This window comes from Brachionichthys hirsutus, chromosome 8, assembly GCF_040956055.1.
Source record: "Brachionichthys hirsutus isolate HB-005 chromosome 8, CSIRO-AGI_Bhir_v1, whole genome shotgun sequence".
In the NCBI taxonomy this organism is placed as follows: domain Eukaryota; kingdom Metazoa; phylum Chordata; class Actinopteri; order Lophiiformes; family Brachionichthyidae; genus Brachionichthys; species Brachionichthys hirsutus.
Genome location: NC_090904.1, coordinates 7,744,712 through 7,761,462, shown reverse-complemented (window position 1 = coordinate 7,761,462; position 16,751 = coordinate 7,744,712). Strand labels below are relative to the sequence as shown.

At 46.2% G+C, this 16,751-nt stretch overlaps 4 protein-coding genes across 4 annotated transcripts; 1 reads left to right on the top strand and 3 right to left on the bottom strand.

Annotated features, from left to right (window-relative positions):
• Positions 1 to 1,493: 1,493 nt before the first annotated feature.
• On the bottom strand, positions 1,494 to 2,631 carry ora4 (olfactory receptor class A related 4). Its single transcript, XM_068742086.1, has 2 exons — positions 2,545 to 2,631; positions 1,494 to 2,459 (listed from the first exon to the last, which is right to left on the bottom strand). The coding sequence occupies exons 1-2, from the start codon at positions 2,629 to 2,631 to the stop codon at positions 1,494 to 1,496; spliced, it is 1,053 nt and encodes a 350-aa protein (XP_068598187.1).
• Positions 2,632 to 5,010: 2,379 nt separating this feature from the next.
• On the top strand, positions 5,011 to 9,224 carry ssu72 (SSU72 homolog, RNA polymerase II CTD phosphatase). Its single transcript, XM_068742206.1, has 5 exons — positions 5,011 to 5,253; positions 5,883 to 6,026; positions 7,830 to 7,969; positions 8,084 to 8,202; positions 8,397 to 9,224. The coding sequence occupies exons 1-5, from the start codon at positions 5,174 to 5,176 to the stop codon at positions 8,496 to 8,498; spliced, it is 585 nt and encodes a 194-aa protein (XP_068598307.1). The 5' UTR covers positions 5,011 to 5,173; the 3' UTR covers positions 8,499 to 9,224.
• A 641-nt stretch (positions 9,225 to 9,865) lies between these two features.
• Positions 9,866 to 14,182, bottom strand: atad3 (ATPase family AAA domain containing 3). Its single transcript, XM_068742897.1, has 16 exons — positions 13,999 to 14,182; positions 13,407 to 13,483; positions 13,021 to 13,122; positions 12,883 to 12,942; positions 12,716 to 12,785; positions 12,461 to 12,626; positions 12,264 to 12,333; positions 11,954 to 12,109; positions 11,792 to 11,848; positions 11,595 to 11,720; positions 11,398 to 11,522; positions 11,268 to 11,319; positions 11,099 to 11,169; positions 10,794 to 10,961; positions 10,603 to 10,711; positions 9,866 to 10,488 (listed from the first exon to the last, which is right to left on the bottom strand). The coding sequence occupies exons 1-16, from the start codon at positions 14,180 to 14,182 to the stop codon at positions 10,099 to 10,101; spliced, it is 1,983 nt and encodes a 660-aa protein (XP_068598998.1). The 3' UTR covers positions 9,866 to 10,098.
• A 399-nt stretch (positions 14,183 to 14,581) lies between these two features.
• Positions 14,582 to 16,382, bottom strand: mrpl20 (mitochondrial ribosomal protein L20). Its single transcript, XM_068742740.1, has 4 exons — positions 16,253 to 16,382; positions 15,882 to 15,992; positions 15,568 to 15,645; positions 14,582 to 15,477 (listed from the first exon to the last, which is right to left on the bottom strand). The coding sequence occupies exons 1-4, from the start codon at positions 16,337 to 16,339 to the stop codon at positions 15,304 to 15,306; spliced, it is 450 nt and encodes a 149-aa protein (XP_068598841.1). The 5' UTR covers positions 16,340 to 16,382; the 3' UTR covers positions 14,582 to 15,303.
• Positions 16,383 to 16,751: the final 369 nt, after the last annotated feature.

Sequence of the window (16,751 nt, the reverse complement as noted above, 5' to 3'; positions counted from 1 at the left end):
GCTGTAGTATTAGTCTGCTATAGTAATTATAATGAAAGGATGTTTATAACGCAAACCAGCAAAGACTCAGTCAATCATTAGGAGCGCTGTAGGGAAATGAACGGATATTATTTTCTCTTGTTGTTGAGGCCTCTGGGCTGTAATAGCGAGGACAGCTGAATGAATAATTTAGACTAAAAACTTGAAGGAAAAACAAACATTTAGTGTTTTTGTCTGCTGGACAATATCTCATTAATGAGCACTGCCAAACGATCAATGGTGTTTTCCATCACATCAGCTGAATACCAATACCGAGACGACTGCATACCTGTCCCTGTTTGAATAGCAGCCCTGCGGGTGCAGGCACACCTGGCTTTTAAAGGACTTGGAAGGTGACATTTTAATTGGTTTAATTCATGTTGCACCGATAACACCCCTATGAATACTTAATTAGCAAAAGGAACTGCGCCGTATCATGCAGCTTGTTTAAATATCGCGCCTGTTCCTAGATGGATATTATGTACTCTGTGTAAAACACTCACGTTATAAGCACATCCACACACACACACACACACATTCTATGCTCATATACATGTTGGTCCATGCAGACATGATAAGGGTTGTCTTCTTTATTAACAACCAGGTAAGGTGATGCACACAGACCAGGACACGCACAGAGTGAAGGCGTTCCATAATGAGAGGCAGAATTTAGGCTCCAAGCTTATCCACCTTCCCTTTAAGTCAAGGCCTCTAATCAATACCGAGGGCTGTGCATATTCTATTTCACTGTTTTTACACTGGAGGCTTTTCGGTTCAAAGGTGACCTTGGAGACTTTATTTGGCTTCAACACACAGAGGCCGCTCAAAAGCTCAGTCCACCTTTGCAGAAGTGGTTTCATTCTTTTCATGCACTTCAGGAAACACATTTTGTGTTAAAGGGAAAAGGGTCAAGACTGAATTCCCATCCTGTGTGGTCCTTATTACTGTATTACTGTGTTGTTGTGATAACAAGTCCTGTTCGTCTGTGGAGTGCAGGCAGCGAGCTGACGGCACATTAATCTGAAAGCTGATCAGCTGGACAGCACAGCAGCGGCCGAGCTCATCGACACGGTGCTAATAAGAGGTCTTCTTCAGGTTAGGAGCATGAGCATGTGAACCTACACGCACACACACACACACACGCACACTGTGCCACAGTAGGAGTCATAATTGGAGACTGCGGCCGACGGAGAACACACGACGCATTTAAAATAAAAAGCAGGATGTGGTCTTTTGAATAAATTGAATGCTAATCTGGAAAAGAATACATTTATATGAACACTTTAAAACAAGATTGAAAACTTCAAACAATGACAGACAATCACCAAAACTGCACTGTGATGATTTATGACTCAGCCTATATACTGTCTCTAAACAATTCTGTCCAAAGTATGTGTAAATAAATTATGCAATTGTGCATCCTATCTGTGTACTTAGCATAATAGCATAAGAATGACTCCCATCATTTCTTTAACTTAACTTGCCCCTTCTCTTTTGTTTGTTTGTTTTCCTTTTCCTTTCTTGTGCGGGGATTTACGGATCTTTTTAACGTCCTTCTGGGAACATTTAAACCACCTCAGCATCACAGTCGCGATCCTTCTCCTCAGCTTGCCGTGACCCAGCGCCACCACCATGGGGCTGAAGCCTACAAACAGGGATGCGGAGAAATGGGCCACAGTCAGCAGCCCTTCGGCGTGGTGTCCCCCGTCGTGATTGTAATACGTCACCGCAGCGACCTGCAGAGCCCAGCAGACCACAAAGAGCGACACGAGCGACATGATGACATGAGCGGCTTTGCGTTCGGTGGAAACGTGTTTGTCCGGCTCCCCGTGGATTCCCAGCTCTCCGCCTGCGGCGACAGTCCGGATGTGTTTCCCCAGTGCATGAAGCGTGGCCAGGTTGGTGCAGACCATCAGCACCAGTGGCAGCACCTCATTGAGTGCCAGCGAGGTGGAGGCGAAGGCTGAGCCCTGCTGCTCAGAGGGGAACTCCCAGACGCAGCCCAGCAGAGGCCTGGTGGTGCAGCTGATCACCATCAGCTCCACAGTGGCATTGCCGTGAACATGAGTGGTAAATACCAGAGCTGGAATTGAGAAGGCAAGGTTCGCCCCCCAGACCAGCCCCAGAACGATCCAGACCCGGCGCCTCTCCCTCTGCTGTACGAGAGGTCCAAAGGCCACGTGCTGTCGTCTCAGGGTGGTGCAGTGGAAGACGCTGAGCGTCAGAGTCACCCAGCAGCCCACCGCTCGCCACCACACCCACAGCAGCATGAAGACTCTGCACCAGCCCGGAGACAGAGACACGTTTAGGCCCAGGTCTGACACGAAGATGGGCACGGTGCGAAAGAGCGAGGTCAAAAGGTTGGCCAGCGAGAGGTGCACCAGAATCGTGTCGGAGGGAGGGAGCCGCCGAGATGGACTCTCTACGGCTGACTGAAACACCTGGGAGGGCGAGGAAGACAAAGTCAGGACAATCCAGCACAGAGCAATGCAAAGCAGCCGTTTAAAGTAGGCTTTGGTGTTGTACCACATGGATGACGGAGATGTTTCCAAGGATGCCAGAAAAAACCAAGAGCCCAAACAAAAACGCCTCGACTGTGAGGACCTCTGACATGGCGTCATCCCCTGCATGGCGTCATCCCCTGCATGGCGTCATCCCCTGCATGGCGTCGTCCCCTGCATGGCGTCGTCCCCTGCATGGCGTCGTCCCCTGCATTGCCAGCATAGATTGCTTTGTCTGTGTGCTGCTGATGGTTCCTCAGTGTTTTATATAGCCGCACACAGCTAAGCAAACCGATTCAGCACTAACAAGGTTCCGTGTTTGCCGACCAAGCTCATGGTAAATTTAATTTAACACGTCGACATGCAGAGGTCGGCCTTTCCATCGTTTCCCTGCTCGTCACAGATCAGCTGTAAATACACGGCTGCTCATTGATCCGAGTGATCACATCAGCAGCTGTGGTTCGTTGTTGTTTTTTGCGATGACAACAGCATGTTTCCGTTGAATTATGCTGTGTTATTTGTTTATTTTTCAGAAGTTAATCTCAACGTCTGACAGTTCAGAATATTCCATTTAGTGTCGCCAGGCCGTCTAAAATGCTGTTAGCTGCCGATCACACAAACTAAACCCGCGCAAACCTCTGAGGGATTGGTGGAGCTGCAGGTCAGGGATAATGACGCTGCAGTTTGCCTCCTATGCGTCAGCCATAAAGGTACCAGTTGTTTGCTGAGTAGCTCTCTTGACATGCCGGCGTTATTGCGCTGAATCCCCAATAAATACTTCTTAATTAAAAGTATTGCCATAATAATACATTTTCCATTTTATTCCTACCATTTTAAAATAGCACGCATAATAACACATGCTGGATGCACAAAGACTGACAATGTGTAAATGTAAGCGATGGGATGTTAAACTTTATATCGATGATGGATTTTAGCCATTAATGTGGTTTCCTAAATTTAACAATTATTACAGTCTCACTTTATAATTTCAATGTTTGCCATTTTTCAAGGCCTCCTAACTGTTTCTGACCTGTTTTCTATTTCTGTCTGAGATCTTTGAGGCTGCCTGTGGACGAGTCTGTCAGCTTTTATACAGCAATACCCAGAACGACCTTCTTTTAGCACATCGGGAACAGCAGATTTTGTATTTGTGCAGCCTGTAAAACTGTCCAGACAGACCTGTTTTTTTGGCGAGGAAGCAACTATTGGCTCCTCTTTTTGATGATTTAATCATCCCACCATGTAGTTTTGCCTCAAGGCCTGCAAACAGTGTGCGTTCATTCCATTTGGAAAAAGGCAAAGCAAAATGTTGTAAAATGTCCAAATACTGTGCCAAGAACCTCGAGTTAGAACCTCCTGCTTTGAGTGAATAAATGAGTGCAAGGAGATTTGTAATACTTAACAGCTGTCCTTATTGTTCTCTTTTTGTGAGCGCATGAGTTTTCATGAACACAAATTGTTGCTAAGTGGTGCAAGTCAACCACCAAACACAAAATAGGCTTCGATCCCATGATTGAGCTTTTTTGCTTATTATAATTGTCCAGATGGATGAAATACTTACATGATTATTTCATAAACTATAACCAGTAGTGGGCAATACACAACCGCTATCATGCAACTACAACATACAGTACAGCATGTAGCATTGGATGTATAAAACTTACCAGACCTTTGAGTGTTTATTCTTTCATAATGCATCACACAATAATGACACATATACATTATTTATTTTTTATTTTCAAGGTTATGGTGCGTTTCATTTGCTTGCCTATTGCTATAACTTTCTCAGTGAGGAAGGAAGTTCATGAGCGTAATTAAACAGCCACGGAGACTATACTGAGCCACATCACATAGATCATCATTGTTTGTTGGGTTTTCTGTCTTTAAGTAGATTAAAAACGAGCAGTGAAGAAAGTACTGGAGTGGAACCAGATGAAGGGAGCAGGTCCAGGAATGGTTTTACTTTTGACTGTGAGACAAGGCTTTTGTCATCACTTCCATCTATTTCCCTGAAATTACTGGATGGATTTTTGATTAAATATGGCAGAAGGGTGAGGAAGCATAGAATGGATTTATTTATTTTAAATGTGTCTGGATGAAGGAAAGCATTCAATTATTTTTTAGCATTTTTCCTAAACATTGCATTGAAAGATGATCCAGATGCTCTCCCTTTTACTACATTGATCAATCTTATTCTGAAGTGTAATTCGATTAATCCAAAATGTATTTTCAATCGATTGGAAATAAGTGAATTAAATTAATATCAATTTATGTAAACAATCACAAAGAGCTGGAAGATTTCCCCGAGCCTTCTCGTACCTGAAAACACGAATTTCAAACACGAAGAAATGTTTTCCACCAGCGTGATGACGTCACCTTAACGTCGTAGCATTCTTCATACAGCGTGTAGAGGCTCCGCCCTGAAAGAACATAAAGCCCGACCCGTCCCGTGAGGAGCCGCCATTTTAGCTTCCTACTCGCGGCAGCCACGGCCGGTCATACGGCACCCGTCAACAAGCTTTTTTTTTTAGCGGTTTACTGCATTAGAGAGTTTTGTATTTGCTTATCATTATTTATTTTTAATCACAGGGATTAAACTAACTATATTTACTAGGTTCTGTTAACCAGTTTCGTGTTTCGGCCCGGCTATCGCGATGCCGAGCCACACGCTGCGTGTAGCGGTTGTGTGCTCGAGCAACCAGAACCGCAGTATGGAAGCGCACAGTATCCTCAGGTAAAGATGAGCCGCCGCAAAGAGGAGAACGCCGGACAAGGCCGTGGAATGAGCGAAGTGTGTGCGGCGTCCGGTCGTTTCGTGAGCCGGACTCGGTGACATGACGCACCGCCGGGCCGCAGCGCGGTTAACGACGGACTCCATCGCCGCCTTTAGGCGGCCCTGCTCCCTGACCGCCTGCCAGTTGTTTGTTGTTGTTGTTTTAAAGCCAAAGTTTAATTTCTTATACAGATTTAGAGGTTTCACTTCCAAGTTCGTTGGGGTTTCCCCCCCACCCACATGTGGGCAATAGCGCCCCCTTTAGGGAACATACCGGAAGGGAAGAAGTGCACCTTAAACCCTTCATTCCCTCAACATTTGGAAATGTTGTAAATCTTAGGTTTGCGCTTCTCCACTCAGTCTTCAATGGCTGTTAGTTTGGAAGACCTTGCATTTCTAAATTCAGCCAGTAGGGGGGGGGGCATTATGCTGAGTCCGCCTGGGACCACAGTGTTCCGCTTTACTTCATGTATGGGAGAAGATCTGACTTGCGTTCTCCCGAGGGCACGCAAAAAAGAAAGGACATGACTGAGTGTTGGTCCCTTTCTGTAAACTGCTGTAACTTTGTTGTCTCCTTGTCGTCTTTGCAGCAAACGTGGATTTGACGTGCGTTCGTTTGGAACCGGCTCTCACGTGAAGCTGCCCGGTCCTGCCCCGGATAAGCCGAATGTGTACGACTTCAAAACGACTTATGTACAGATGTACAACGACTTGGTCCGCAAGGACAAGGAACTGTATCCCCCCCCCCCCCCCCCTTCTCACTCACTTCTACACACACATGCTTAATTATGCAACACACAGAGCCAGAGAAGTAAACGTGGTCCACGTTGCTTGTCTGCGTGTTAGAAATGCGGCGCCGCAGAAGGACTTTCACCGGTGGGGGAGATCGCATGCAGGTATAATGAACGTGTTGCACATTGTTGTATTAAACAAGCTATTCAAATACAAGGTGTGTAGCAGGTATCTTGCGAGTACTGCGACCACAAAACAGCCGAGTAGGGTGTGTGACGGTCAGGTTTAAATTGCTGCTCACATGTTAACTTTAGTTCCTGCGTCTGGGAGTCGGGTACCTGATTGTTTTATTTAGCTGAAATGCTGCTGAAAATATGGAGCAACCCGCAAGAGAATTCATTTATCGGACAAACGCAGTGGTCATAAGTGGGCGTTAATTAAAGTAATGCAGCGTAGTATTAAAACCAGCGATAGAGTACTTGAGCTGGTTTTCTGAGACTTCGCTTCTGAGTTCCCCGACGGAAAGTTGATGGTTCAGAGCTGAGCTGCACAAACTATGAAGGGGCTCGACAACCTGAGCCAGGGTGAGTTCTCACCACGGCGCCGCTAAACACGCCGGTCGTTCACGTCGTTTTTGGGTCGTACTGACTTGGTGCGTCTTCATTGACGAATAGCAAAAATATCTGTAGCCACGCTCATCCTGTGGGCTAATGCTGAAAAATTCAGCGCCGTTCCTCCATAAAATTGTTTACAATTTTAAAAAATAAATAAAATTATACATTTGAAGATCAGGTCAGATTTATTTTGATGAGATTGGAAAAGGAAGCTGCTTCTAGTTTTTGTGTACATTTATATTTGACTGATTGGGATGGAGTTCAATAAGTTTTGCTTCTCCCCGCTCCATTTCGAGCATCACATATGCCTAATTGTTTGTCTGTTATGGCCTGTACAGCTTTTTTCTTTATAATCCATTTTATTTGTTTTTCTTCGGCCACAAAACTGCTTGAAATAAAAAGTAAATAAGAATAGGTTAAAAGTAGGGCTGGTCCGCGACAGGTTAATTTGGCTTTATTAGGATGTGATTCAGTGATATTACTGTGCTAAATGTGTAAATAAGGTTTTCAAAAAGGGAAGTCAGTATTAGCAATCAGATAAAATAAATATGCCGATAAATAAAACTGAGTTATAAACCCACCCCGGGTTCAGAGGTCGTGTCTCGCTGCATGCAGCATCATCTCTGCCAGTCGTACTGGAGCTCTTTGCATAAATTTGTAAATACTGTCTCAAAACGACTGTATTTTTGTTACTTTTGAAAATATAGGTCATTGTTATAGACGAGTTGAAATGGTGGTTGGTCTTTTTTTATTTATTATTTTAGGGAAGGCCGTGGTCTAGTAGACCGAGGTGTCGGTTCTCAAATGAAGCGCTGGACAGAAACAAAACTGTTTCCATTGGAAGGTCATCTAAATTCATCCAGCCTAAAATAAAAACAAAATCATTTAAAAGGTCAACTTTTTTTTTTTTTTTTTTTAACAATTTAGCCATCTAATTACATTCGTCATTTTTCCCCGTCCGTTAATGGCCACTGTTGGAATGTTATGCGTTCTGAAACCAGCAGGTGGTGCTAGAGTTTGATCCAAAGACTCTGTCCTACTCATTCATACGCGGTAATATCCGTGTTCCACACATGGTTTTTGAGCGTCTGCAGACATGTTTCTGTGCCTTTGGGACTATAATCCTTCCCCGCTGCTGTGATTGTGTTGCCTTGGAATCTTTCTGTGTTCCTTGACCTCCCGACTCTCCAGATACACGCAGAACGGCATCTTGCACATGCTCGACCGCAACAGGCGCATCAAGTCGAATCCGGAGCGCTTCCAAAGCTGCAAGGAGAAATTTGATCTGGTCATAACGTGTGAGGAGCGAGTCTATGACCAGGTGCTAGAGGGTGAGGCGTTTCCTAAAAGATGTCACGAATGAACCCGGCTCCTTTCGGGGCCCCTGAACTTCACATTTGTGTTGGTCTTTCTTTAACTTCTGCTGATTGTGATGTTCTCCCCAGATCTAAATTCAAGAGAGCAGGAGACTATGCAGATTGTTCACGTCATCAATGTAGACATTCAGGATAACCAGGAAGAAGCCACGCTGGGCGCCTTCCTCATTTGTGAGCTGTGTCAATGTGTGAGTAGCTGACAGTAACTGGTTACGATACAGACACTGAGTCATGATGATCAATAATGCAGTAAATCTGTTTCATGTTTAAGTTGTCTTAAAATGTGCAGAACCTTTCCACCCTGTGTATTCCTGAAAGGGGGGGAGGGAATAGATGAGGCAGAAATTCTCAACGTGGTTCTTCTCCCCCTTTCCCCCTGCAGATCCAGCACACCGACGACATGGAGAACGACATCGATGAGCTCCTGCAGGAGTTTGAGGAGAAAAGCAGCAAGACCTTTCTTCACACCGTTTGTTTTTACTGACCTGCAGTAAATGTCCCAGATCCCAAGAGAACAAAAAAAACTCATATCTGGGCACAGACGCAACCATCTGCAATGCGCGTGCATTGTGTGCCTACACAGCCATGCACATGCACACGCACGCACACACACACGCACACACACACACACACACACACACAGAGCTTTGGGTCTGGACCCAAGGGAATGGCTGCTGTTGGACGGACTCGCTGGATTGGTTCTGCCTTTAATGCACTGGATCTGGGTTCAGCCAGGATCCTCCCTCAATCCCAGTTCTGTGAAATAACTCGAGCAGATCTCAGGCAGAGCAACGCCCCCCCCCGACTGAACGACTCCTTTACAAAAAATGTTTCGTTATGCTGTTTATTTCTTCCTCTAGAGAGTGTGTGTGTGTGTGTGTGTGCATATTATAGAGCATACATGCCAGACTTATTTCTGATCTGGAACCTTGTAAATGTGGAGAATCTTTGAATTGATTTTGTGTTTATGTGCGACCTTTGGTTGTAGATTATATTTAAGTTAACAACGGGGCTAGAGAATCCTAGAAAGATCTCTGAAATATTTCCAGTATAATGTGTTGACTCATACTCATGTTATTTTTCAGGGGCGTAGTGTTTTGTTTTTTCCATTTGTAAAAATGTAAAGCTTTGTTATTCTTTGCAAACTGCGAGCTCGGCTCAGAGTGCCTGGATTTTCTGCAGAGTCCACTAAAGAAGCATCTATGAGAAACACTGCACGATTCTTTCTATTCATATTGATTTGTTTTTTTAAGAAGGTAGTTTAATTTAGATATGTTTCACCAGATCTTAATTGAGGTTACCCGTCTTCCTCATGTGATCATTCTGTGAACTTTTGGGAGGCGTCAAGAAAACAAGAGTTCCTGTTGATTGTAAATGCAGTTATCGACAGAACAGTCTGTCCAACGCATGCTGGAGAACAAACCACAAACTGAATCTAGCAGACAGGCTGCAACTTCACCCTCATGCAGGACAAGGAACACGAGCTGAGTTTCATTGTGGCCAAAATGTAAAGCAAAATCAGGAGATCAATAAGATGCTGCAAAGCGTTTGATTTTGATGTGTGGCTGGACCGTATCTGGAGTAACCACATATCTTCTGTAATGCAGGGAAGAGATGCAACATTGTTCTGGAAATGTTTTTTTTTTTTCGGGTTTCGGTTCATGTATTGACTCAAGGACCCGATGTCTTCCCTGGAGCGTGGCATGTGGCCGACGCCTACTGATAACTGATAAACAGCAATGCAGACTATAACAAGGGACACAGACTGCGCCTGCATATATTTCTAAATTAAAGTGATTTCCAGTTAAGTGTATTAAATTAAATCAAAGTTCCAAGACACCAGTTAGTTGATAAAAAGTTCCGTTTAATCTTTCCAACCTACACATTTGTATAGCGCTATTGAGACTGAGCGCTCTACCTGTGATACTCTGATTTATACATGATCTTAGAATGACAGTCGCAGGCGTAGTAATTCATTCACAGTGTTGAGTTTTCTCCCACCAACAGACAAACGTCAGACAGTTCAGATGATCATGTATAAACTGATACCAGTTAAAGGGGCGGGGCTCCCCTTTTAAACACATTCAAACTGGAGTTCCATCCTTCGGAGGCGAGGAGCCACTCTTGTTTTCTCTTGTCGCTACAGCTTCCCGACGGTCCCGTCCTGCGGTGACGGTGCGTCGGCCATCTGCTGACTGGTCTTTGTCTGGAAGAGGTGCTGTGTTTTCACATTCTTGTGACGCGCGGACCGCAGCGCTCGCATCCTCAGCCCGAGACGCCCGTCTGACAGGCAGGGTAAAAGCCCCTTTCCCTCCACCGCCTGTTGCCCCAGCCGGAGGTGGGGTAAGACTGTGAGCCGCCTCCTCTCCGTGCAGCCAGTCCATCTTCTGAAGGTGCTGCTTGACAGCCTCATCCACTCGAGCATCAATCATGGCCTCTGTCAGGACGCCGTCTTCGGAGGAATACGCTGCTGCCTGTGAGGGAATGAGGGACTATTATAGTCTGAAGATTCCCAGTCATCCAGGTCACGGTGGATCTGTGTTGACTTTATTCCACACAGATTATCACAGTGGGCAAAAGGTACAGACCTGCCACGCCACGCCGAGCTTGGAGATCTCTCTCCCAGACATGCCGTCGGTCCCCATTGCTATTTCAGAGCACTTTCTACCGTAGTCAAACTGAGCCAACTTCATCCTCCTGCACACAAACCGATAGATGAAGGGGACACAAAAAGAAACGAATGCATTGTTTTTTTTTAGCACAAAAGGATGGGACTCACTGTCTCCCCCCAGTGGCGGGCCCCAGCACATATTTGTCAAAGTACAAACGCACAAGCCTCTCCCTCTCTTCACGCGCCGGCAGAGCGAAGTTCACGATTTCGTCGATGCGGTCGTTTATAGCCCAGTCGAACTGCTCTGGCTGGTTGCTGGCTAACACCAACATGAACCTGCAGCAGACGAATCAAAACCAAGGAGCTCGAAGACGCGGCGCAACGAAGCACAGTTGGGTCAGATCAGACCAAATGAAGGTTCGTCCCATAAAACCTCCGGACACCAAATGTTTGCGCGTAACGCCGATATGTACTTGTTACTCTGTTCTCCGGTGCGGTACAGGAATGCATTCAAAGTAGCTCGGAGGTCTTCACTGATCTTCTCCTGCGAGAGCAAAGATTGCACACATCGTTTCACGAAAGGCAAGAAAATACATCCCATAAAAAGGAACACGCACGTTCTGTCAGACACTTGATACTAACCGTGGATCTCTTGCGAAGGAATGCGTCCGCTTCATCGACAAAAAGCAGGAGTCTGATGGGACAGAAAGCTCCGATAACTCATCCATCGATTGATCCACGCGCCGCGCCACCCCCGTTTGTGTTACCGTACCCACGGCGACTTGTGGCTGCCCAGTCAAACACCTTGTGCATGGCTGTCACGCCATCGCGCCCCATGGGCGCTACGTCCCCACCGGTCATAATGGCGTAGTCCATGCCGGAATGCATCGCCAGCTTCTGCTCAACGCAAAAAATTAAAAGCCTCACAGTTAGACGAAGCTCCGCCCACGACGGCGTGCTCGGGCTTACCTTAGAAAATAGAGTCTTGCCCGTTCCCGGGGGCCCATACATGAGGATGTTCCTGTACAGGCCATTGTTCTGCCTCGTGTTTCTTGTTGCTATGGCGATGTCACGCACACGTTCTTCCAGGGAAGGCTGCCGGTTTTTGAAAAGTGGTTGGTAAACATATGGAACTCGGGTTCGTCTGCGCGTTTCAGTCCACTTACGCTGAGCACAACTCCCTCCAGCGCATCCTGAGGTTTGCTCTTCAGCCGCTTGACCGTCTGAACAGAGGGGTAAGGGGGGGGGGGGGGGGGGGGGGGGGGTCCCCGAAACATTACTATCAAAGCGTCTGCAACACAGCATGGGGCCGTTCCTCACCGGGCTACCTTCACTGGGTGCTTGATGGCCTCTCCCACAGTGAACCGGGATGTTTCCCGCACCAGTGACGGTTTTCCGAGCCGGGCCTCGATGTAGCGTCCGGCCACTCCCGTTGCATTCCGGGCAGAGTAAACTCCCACAGCTAAAAGGGTCAGACCTGCCACCTGGAGACGGAGCCGTTACGCAACACTTAAAACAATGTTTACAATACGGATCTGATCCTCATGAATGAAGAACATCATTTTTCATTAAGCATTTAAATGGACTGAATTCGATTGAAATGGTGCGTGGCGGTTCCGGTCATCAATGGAGACTCACCGTGGCCGTGACTTTGTCCCAGTCCGACACAAAGGCACGAAACCCTTCTCCAAAAACAGCACCTGCAGTCCTGCAAGCAAGCGCAGGTCAAGCACGACTCGTGCCTTCTGGCTATTTATCGGTCAGTAAGGCATCAGCCCTGTTTTACAACGCCGGTACGCTGATGACCGTTTCAATTACGTCGTCTCTCGTCTTACTTGATGGACTCCAGGACCGTCTGCCTGTGCTCCGCAGCCTTCAGACGGATCTGCTCGCGGATTATATCAGCGTTCTCCCTCTCCACGCGGGCCCGCGCTTTGGATTCTGCCTCTATGCGCAGCAGCTCGTTCTTGTGCCTGAGCTCCATCTCGTGCTCTACCGTCGCTAGAAACGTCACACAACAGGGCGCAAAAGGGCGCGAGTTGAACATCACCAAAGATCCTGCCTCCCGGGGTCACGGCGGCGCCGTCTACCTTTCCTCATGGCCTCCTGCTTCTGCACAGACTCCTCCTGTCTGCGAAGGTTCTCCTCATTTAGAACTTGCTGTTGTTAAATAAAAATATAGAAGTAATAATTTTGGGATGGCATCTACCGGCACCGGTTTCTTTTTTTTTTAAGCATATGCAGGCGATGATCTTACCTGCTGCCTTAACTGGTCTTCATATCGTTGTCTGGCGAGCCTATCCTGATACTGAGCCCTCTGTTTTGGAAAAGAGCAACAACTCAGCTAAGAATGTTAGCTTGTTCACAGCTTGCAGCTAAGCCTCCCTGTCGTTACCGCTTGATGCTGCTTGGTCTCCTCGTTCAGCGTTTTCCTCCTCTCCTCTCCCTGGCTGCGGATCTGGTCTCCTTTCAGCTGCTCAACTGCTGCTTCGTACTCCTGTCAGAGAGACGGGAGAAAACCAAACCGACACCGAGCGCTTATGCATTTCTCATAGTAACATTCAACTCGGTGCAACCAAACTATGTTCAGTTTGAATCAGACGCAAAGAAATCCGTAATACCTTTAATCTGATTAACAAGCAGTATTTACTACAAGTCTTTTTGTTGCAAACTGAAATGACAAAAGTCATTTAACTGGGATGTGAAGACGTGCAACGCTGACAGCTCTCCCTTAAACCATCCCAGTCCTCCCAGCACTATGATTTAAACCCTCTCTGGTACCTTCATTCTGCTCTGATGCTCCATCTGAGTGGTTTGTTCCTGCATTTGGGCCAAACCCAGAGCTTCTTTGGCGTGTCCTGCAGTGAGACCAGGAAGTGAGGACAGATGTCCCCCAAGATCACCGTTTGACCTCTAAATGATGACACACTCAGTACTAATCAGAAGGCTTGGACACATGTTCTCGTTTGCTTGAATTGAATTGATCTTTATAACAATAAGAGTCCTGATAATAAACTCTCATACACAGATTTTTAGGCAGAATAAATGTCCTAAACCTGATAAAACAATCACTGTGGGTTGGAGGTCAAACTGCAAGGTGGTGACCTTTGAACCCAGCCCACTTACCTAAACCAAAATGAATGCAAGACCAACAAGCTAATGCTGACAAGGAATGCAAGTACAAGAATACGCGTGTGTGTGTGTGTGTGTGTGTGCGTGCGTGCGTGATAGCTATGAGGGCGTGGCTCATTGATGCTACATCTGAAGTGACCATCACCATGAGCCGGTGCGCCATGAACGTATTTATATAAGCAGGGTTCACGCGCGGTCCCGTCGCTGTCGCCATGACAACAAGCCGTCTAGAAACACTTACGGGACTTGTCGAGCTCCTTGGCCGCCTGAGCAGCCCGTTCCAGCCCGGTGGGATCGAAGTTGCTCCATTTGTCCTTGGGTTTATCGCCACCGCCGCCGGACCCCCCGGAGGGCGGCGGGGGTTGTACCGGGAGTCCGGGGGGCGCTTCAGGCGGGCCCCGGTTGAGGCCAAAGAGCCACGACATGTTAACGAGAACAAATAACGTGCAATTCAGGCGGTCCTGCGTGGAGCGAGACGAGACGAGACGACAGCGTGAGCAACAGCACTTCCTCCACATGCGTGTCACGCCGCATATTGCTGCGCATGCGCAGCAGGGAATCTCAATAACAGCAACCAGGACTGGCTGATTCGTAGTGTCCCTTCCTCTGATTGGCTGTCCCAACCAGCAGTACGTAGAGGTCGTTCTTTTAGTCCCGCCCATACTCGTACGGAAGCCGCAGCGAAACACAGAAAAACGCGATTTACAGGAAAGCGCCTGAGTTGCATCAGGATTATTGTGGTTGAACCACAGGTTGAAAATGTTTAAAGTAGAACTTTCTATTTCTGTATAGAGAATCAAATCAAGGCAACACAATATTTATCAAAGTGTTTAATAATGAGACCGTTCACGTCATCTTAACAACAATATATAGTAGAACATATCAACAGACAAAAATCCATTACGCCTTCCAAACCTCTGGAAAGCCCACAACGTTGTTTAAGATAAACACAAGAACATTTAAGGAAATTATTATCCCCTCAATCGAGGTAACCTGTAGGGCTGTTGGAGGATTTTGCCGATATCAACACCATGAATGGAGTAGAAACACCTTTGTGAAGACTTGAGAGTGTGAAAATAAGTTTCAAATAAAAGGTAGCATTGCCAGCACTGTCAGCTAATAAGAGCAAAAACATAACAGCACTTTGGAAAAGACAATGGCAGCCTGGGCTCAGGGTAACATTGTAAGTAGAGAAACTGTTCTTTGAGGTCAGGGATCTTGGCCCTGCACTAAAAATAATCTGCCCAACTGAGTCCGTGATAAATACTTTTTTCTCTTCTACCAAATTGATGTTGCTTGTCGAAAATCTCAAGTCAGGAAAGGTTCTCATTTAGGTGTCAAAATGGGACATTTTCATGGGTCATTAAGCTCGGGGCACACAGTGGTATAGTGATCAATAACACAAATAATGAATCAGATAATTACATCAAAAGTAACTTGTGTGAAAGCTGTGAAGCAAGGAGGTTTATGCGTCTGGTTGACTCTTCAATAAACATCTCCACAATCCAAGACCGCTGTCAAAAAATATGCGACTGTGTCCAGTCCTTTACTGCAGCACAACAACGCGGGAAAAGACACCGGTGGGCTCGGTGCCGTCCCCCAATGCTGCCCGGAAGCCTTCCTGTTGCCGAGCCCGGGCCAGCTTAGCAAGAGAGAGGAACGACCGAGGTTCTGTAATCGCCAGATCACAGATTACACGTCGGTTGAGCTGAACGCTGCTCTGTATGGAGGAAGAGAGAAAAAATGTAAACAGAAGAGAGGACAAAGCGGCCTGGCACGATACTGTAATAACACATTCAACACAACCGACCTTGATCAGGTTGTGCATAAGGCCGGGATACTTCAGGCCGTGCTCTCGTGACGCTGCTGCAATTCGTGAGATCCAGAGCTGCAATAGTTAAAGCCACATTACATTTAATAAATTACTTTGAGTGCTGTTCTGCAGAATATGCTAATTCATTTTTTGCCAGAAGTCAATATAATTAGTTGCACTGGCATATATTTCAATTCTCACCAAATACACTCAGGAAAACAAAGTCTCCATCATCATAATAAAATCAGGAGATGCTTCGGCACCTCTCAGACGGTAATCTGCGTTCTTGCTGATGGAGCGATTAGCCTTACCTTTCTCATGATGCTTTTTTTCATCGACCTTGCTTTAGTGGAGTAGACGAAAGCTCTTCTGACCGCCCGGACAGCCAGACTGAAGCAGCGGTTCTTTCTGCCTCTGAAGTGCTGTTGGAGGAACCGGCAAAGATGGATGACTTCAGCAAAGTGACCATCAGTATTGTTGCTAATATTAAATTAGGCGGATGAGACATCTTTCTAATTGGATCGAGCAGCATCGGCTATCTCTCTGCAGCGGAAACGGAAACAAACGAGTCACTGGTTCTCCAGTTAAACATGCCATATTATTGAACTACAAACCAGGACAACCCCCTGAGCATAGTTATAGAGGGGCCACCTTTTCCTCCAGGAAATAGTCAGGTCCTTACCCGTGCATGTTTGAGGACTTCTTGAACTCTCCAGTATCTGTCAGGTCCGCGGTTTCTGATCCAGCGAGATACCGTCAGAAATACCATCTTTCTGTTCAAAACACAGAACACAAAGAAAGTGACCTCAGTCTGTCTCCGCCTGTAAATGCGTTGCCCGAACGACCCGGAAGTATATCTGATGCGACGAAGATTGAAGAAAAAATCTTTATTTAAAAATAGAAAATGAACTGTACCCTGTACATTACGAGACTAAAGTCGTAAAATTACGACTTTATTCTCGTAATATTACGATTTTTTTCTCGTAATATTACGATTTTTTTCTCGTAATATTACGACTTTAATCTCGTAATGTAAAAAATAAAATTATTAGCGTGGCCCTGATGCTCCGTCGTAGTTATTCACTTGTTAACAATCAAGGTCGACATATTGCTATTTTGGCTATTTCACTCCATAAGATGTCATTTAAAAAATGATATGCTGTTTGTTTAAAATACGTATC

What these genes read in the sequence shown, in the direction of transcription:
- ora4 (XM_068742086.1), bottom strand. Translation starts at nt 2,631, where the DNA reads ATGTCAGAGGTCCTCACAGTCGAGGCGTTTTTGTTTGGGCTCTTGGTT. An exon ending in ACATCTCCGTCATCCATGTG is followed by an intron (nt 2,460 to 2,544) that starts GTACAACACCAA and finishes TCGCCCTCCCAG; the next exon opens with GTGTTTCAGTCAGCCGTAGA.
- atad3 (XM_068742897.1), bottom strand. Translation starts at nt 14,182, where the DNA reads ATGTCGTGGCTCTTTGGCCTCAACCGGGGCCCGCCTGAAGCGCCCCCC. An exon ending in AGCATCAGAGCAGAATGAAG is followed by an intron (nt 13,123 to 13,406) that starts GTACCAGAGAGG and finishes TCTCTCTGACAG; the next exon opens with GAGTACGAAGCAGCAGTTGA. An exon ending in ACGGTCCTGGAGTCCATCAA is followed by an intron (nt 12,334 to 12,460) that starts GTAAGACGAGAG and finishes GCTTGCTTGCAG; the next exon opens with GACTGCAGGTGCTGTTTTTG.
- mrpl20 (XM_068742740.1), bottom strand. Translation starts at nt 16,339, where the DNA reads ATGGTATTTCTGACGGTATCTCGCTGGATCAGAAACCGCGGACCTGAC. An exon ending in AAGTCCTCAAACATGCACGG is followed by an intron (nt 15,993 to 16,252) that starts GTAAGGACCTGA and finishes TTCCTCCAACAG; the next exon opens with CACTTCAGAGGCAGAAAGAA. An exon ending in TTATGCACAACCTGATCAAG is followed by an intron (nt 15,478 to 15,567) that starts GTCGGTTGTGTT and finishes TCCTCCATACAG; the next exon opens with AGCAGCGTTCAGCTCAACCG.
- ssu72 (XM_068742206.1), top strand. Translation starts at nt 5,174, where the DNA reads ATGCCGAGCCACACGCTGCGTGTAGCGGTTGTGTGCTCGAGCAACCAG. An exon ending in GAAGCGCACAGTATCCTCAG is followed by an intron (nt 5,254 to 5,882) that starts GTAAAGATGAGC and finishes TCGTCTTTGCAG; the next exon opens with CAAACGTGGATTTGACGTGC. An exon ending in TTTGTGAGCTGTGTCAATGT is followed by an intron (nt 8,203 to 8,396) that starts GTGAGTAGCTGA and finishes TTCCCCCTGCAG; the next exon opens with ATCCAGCACACCGACGACAT.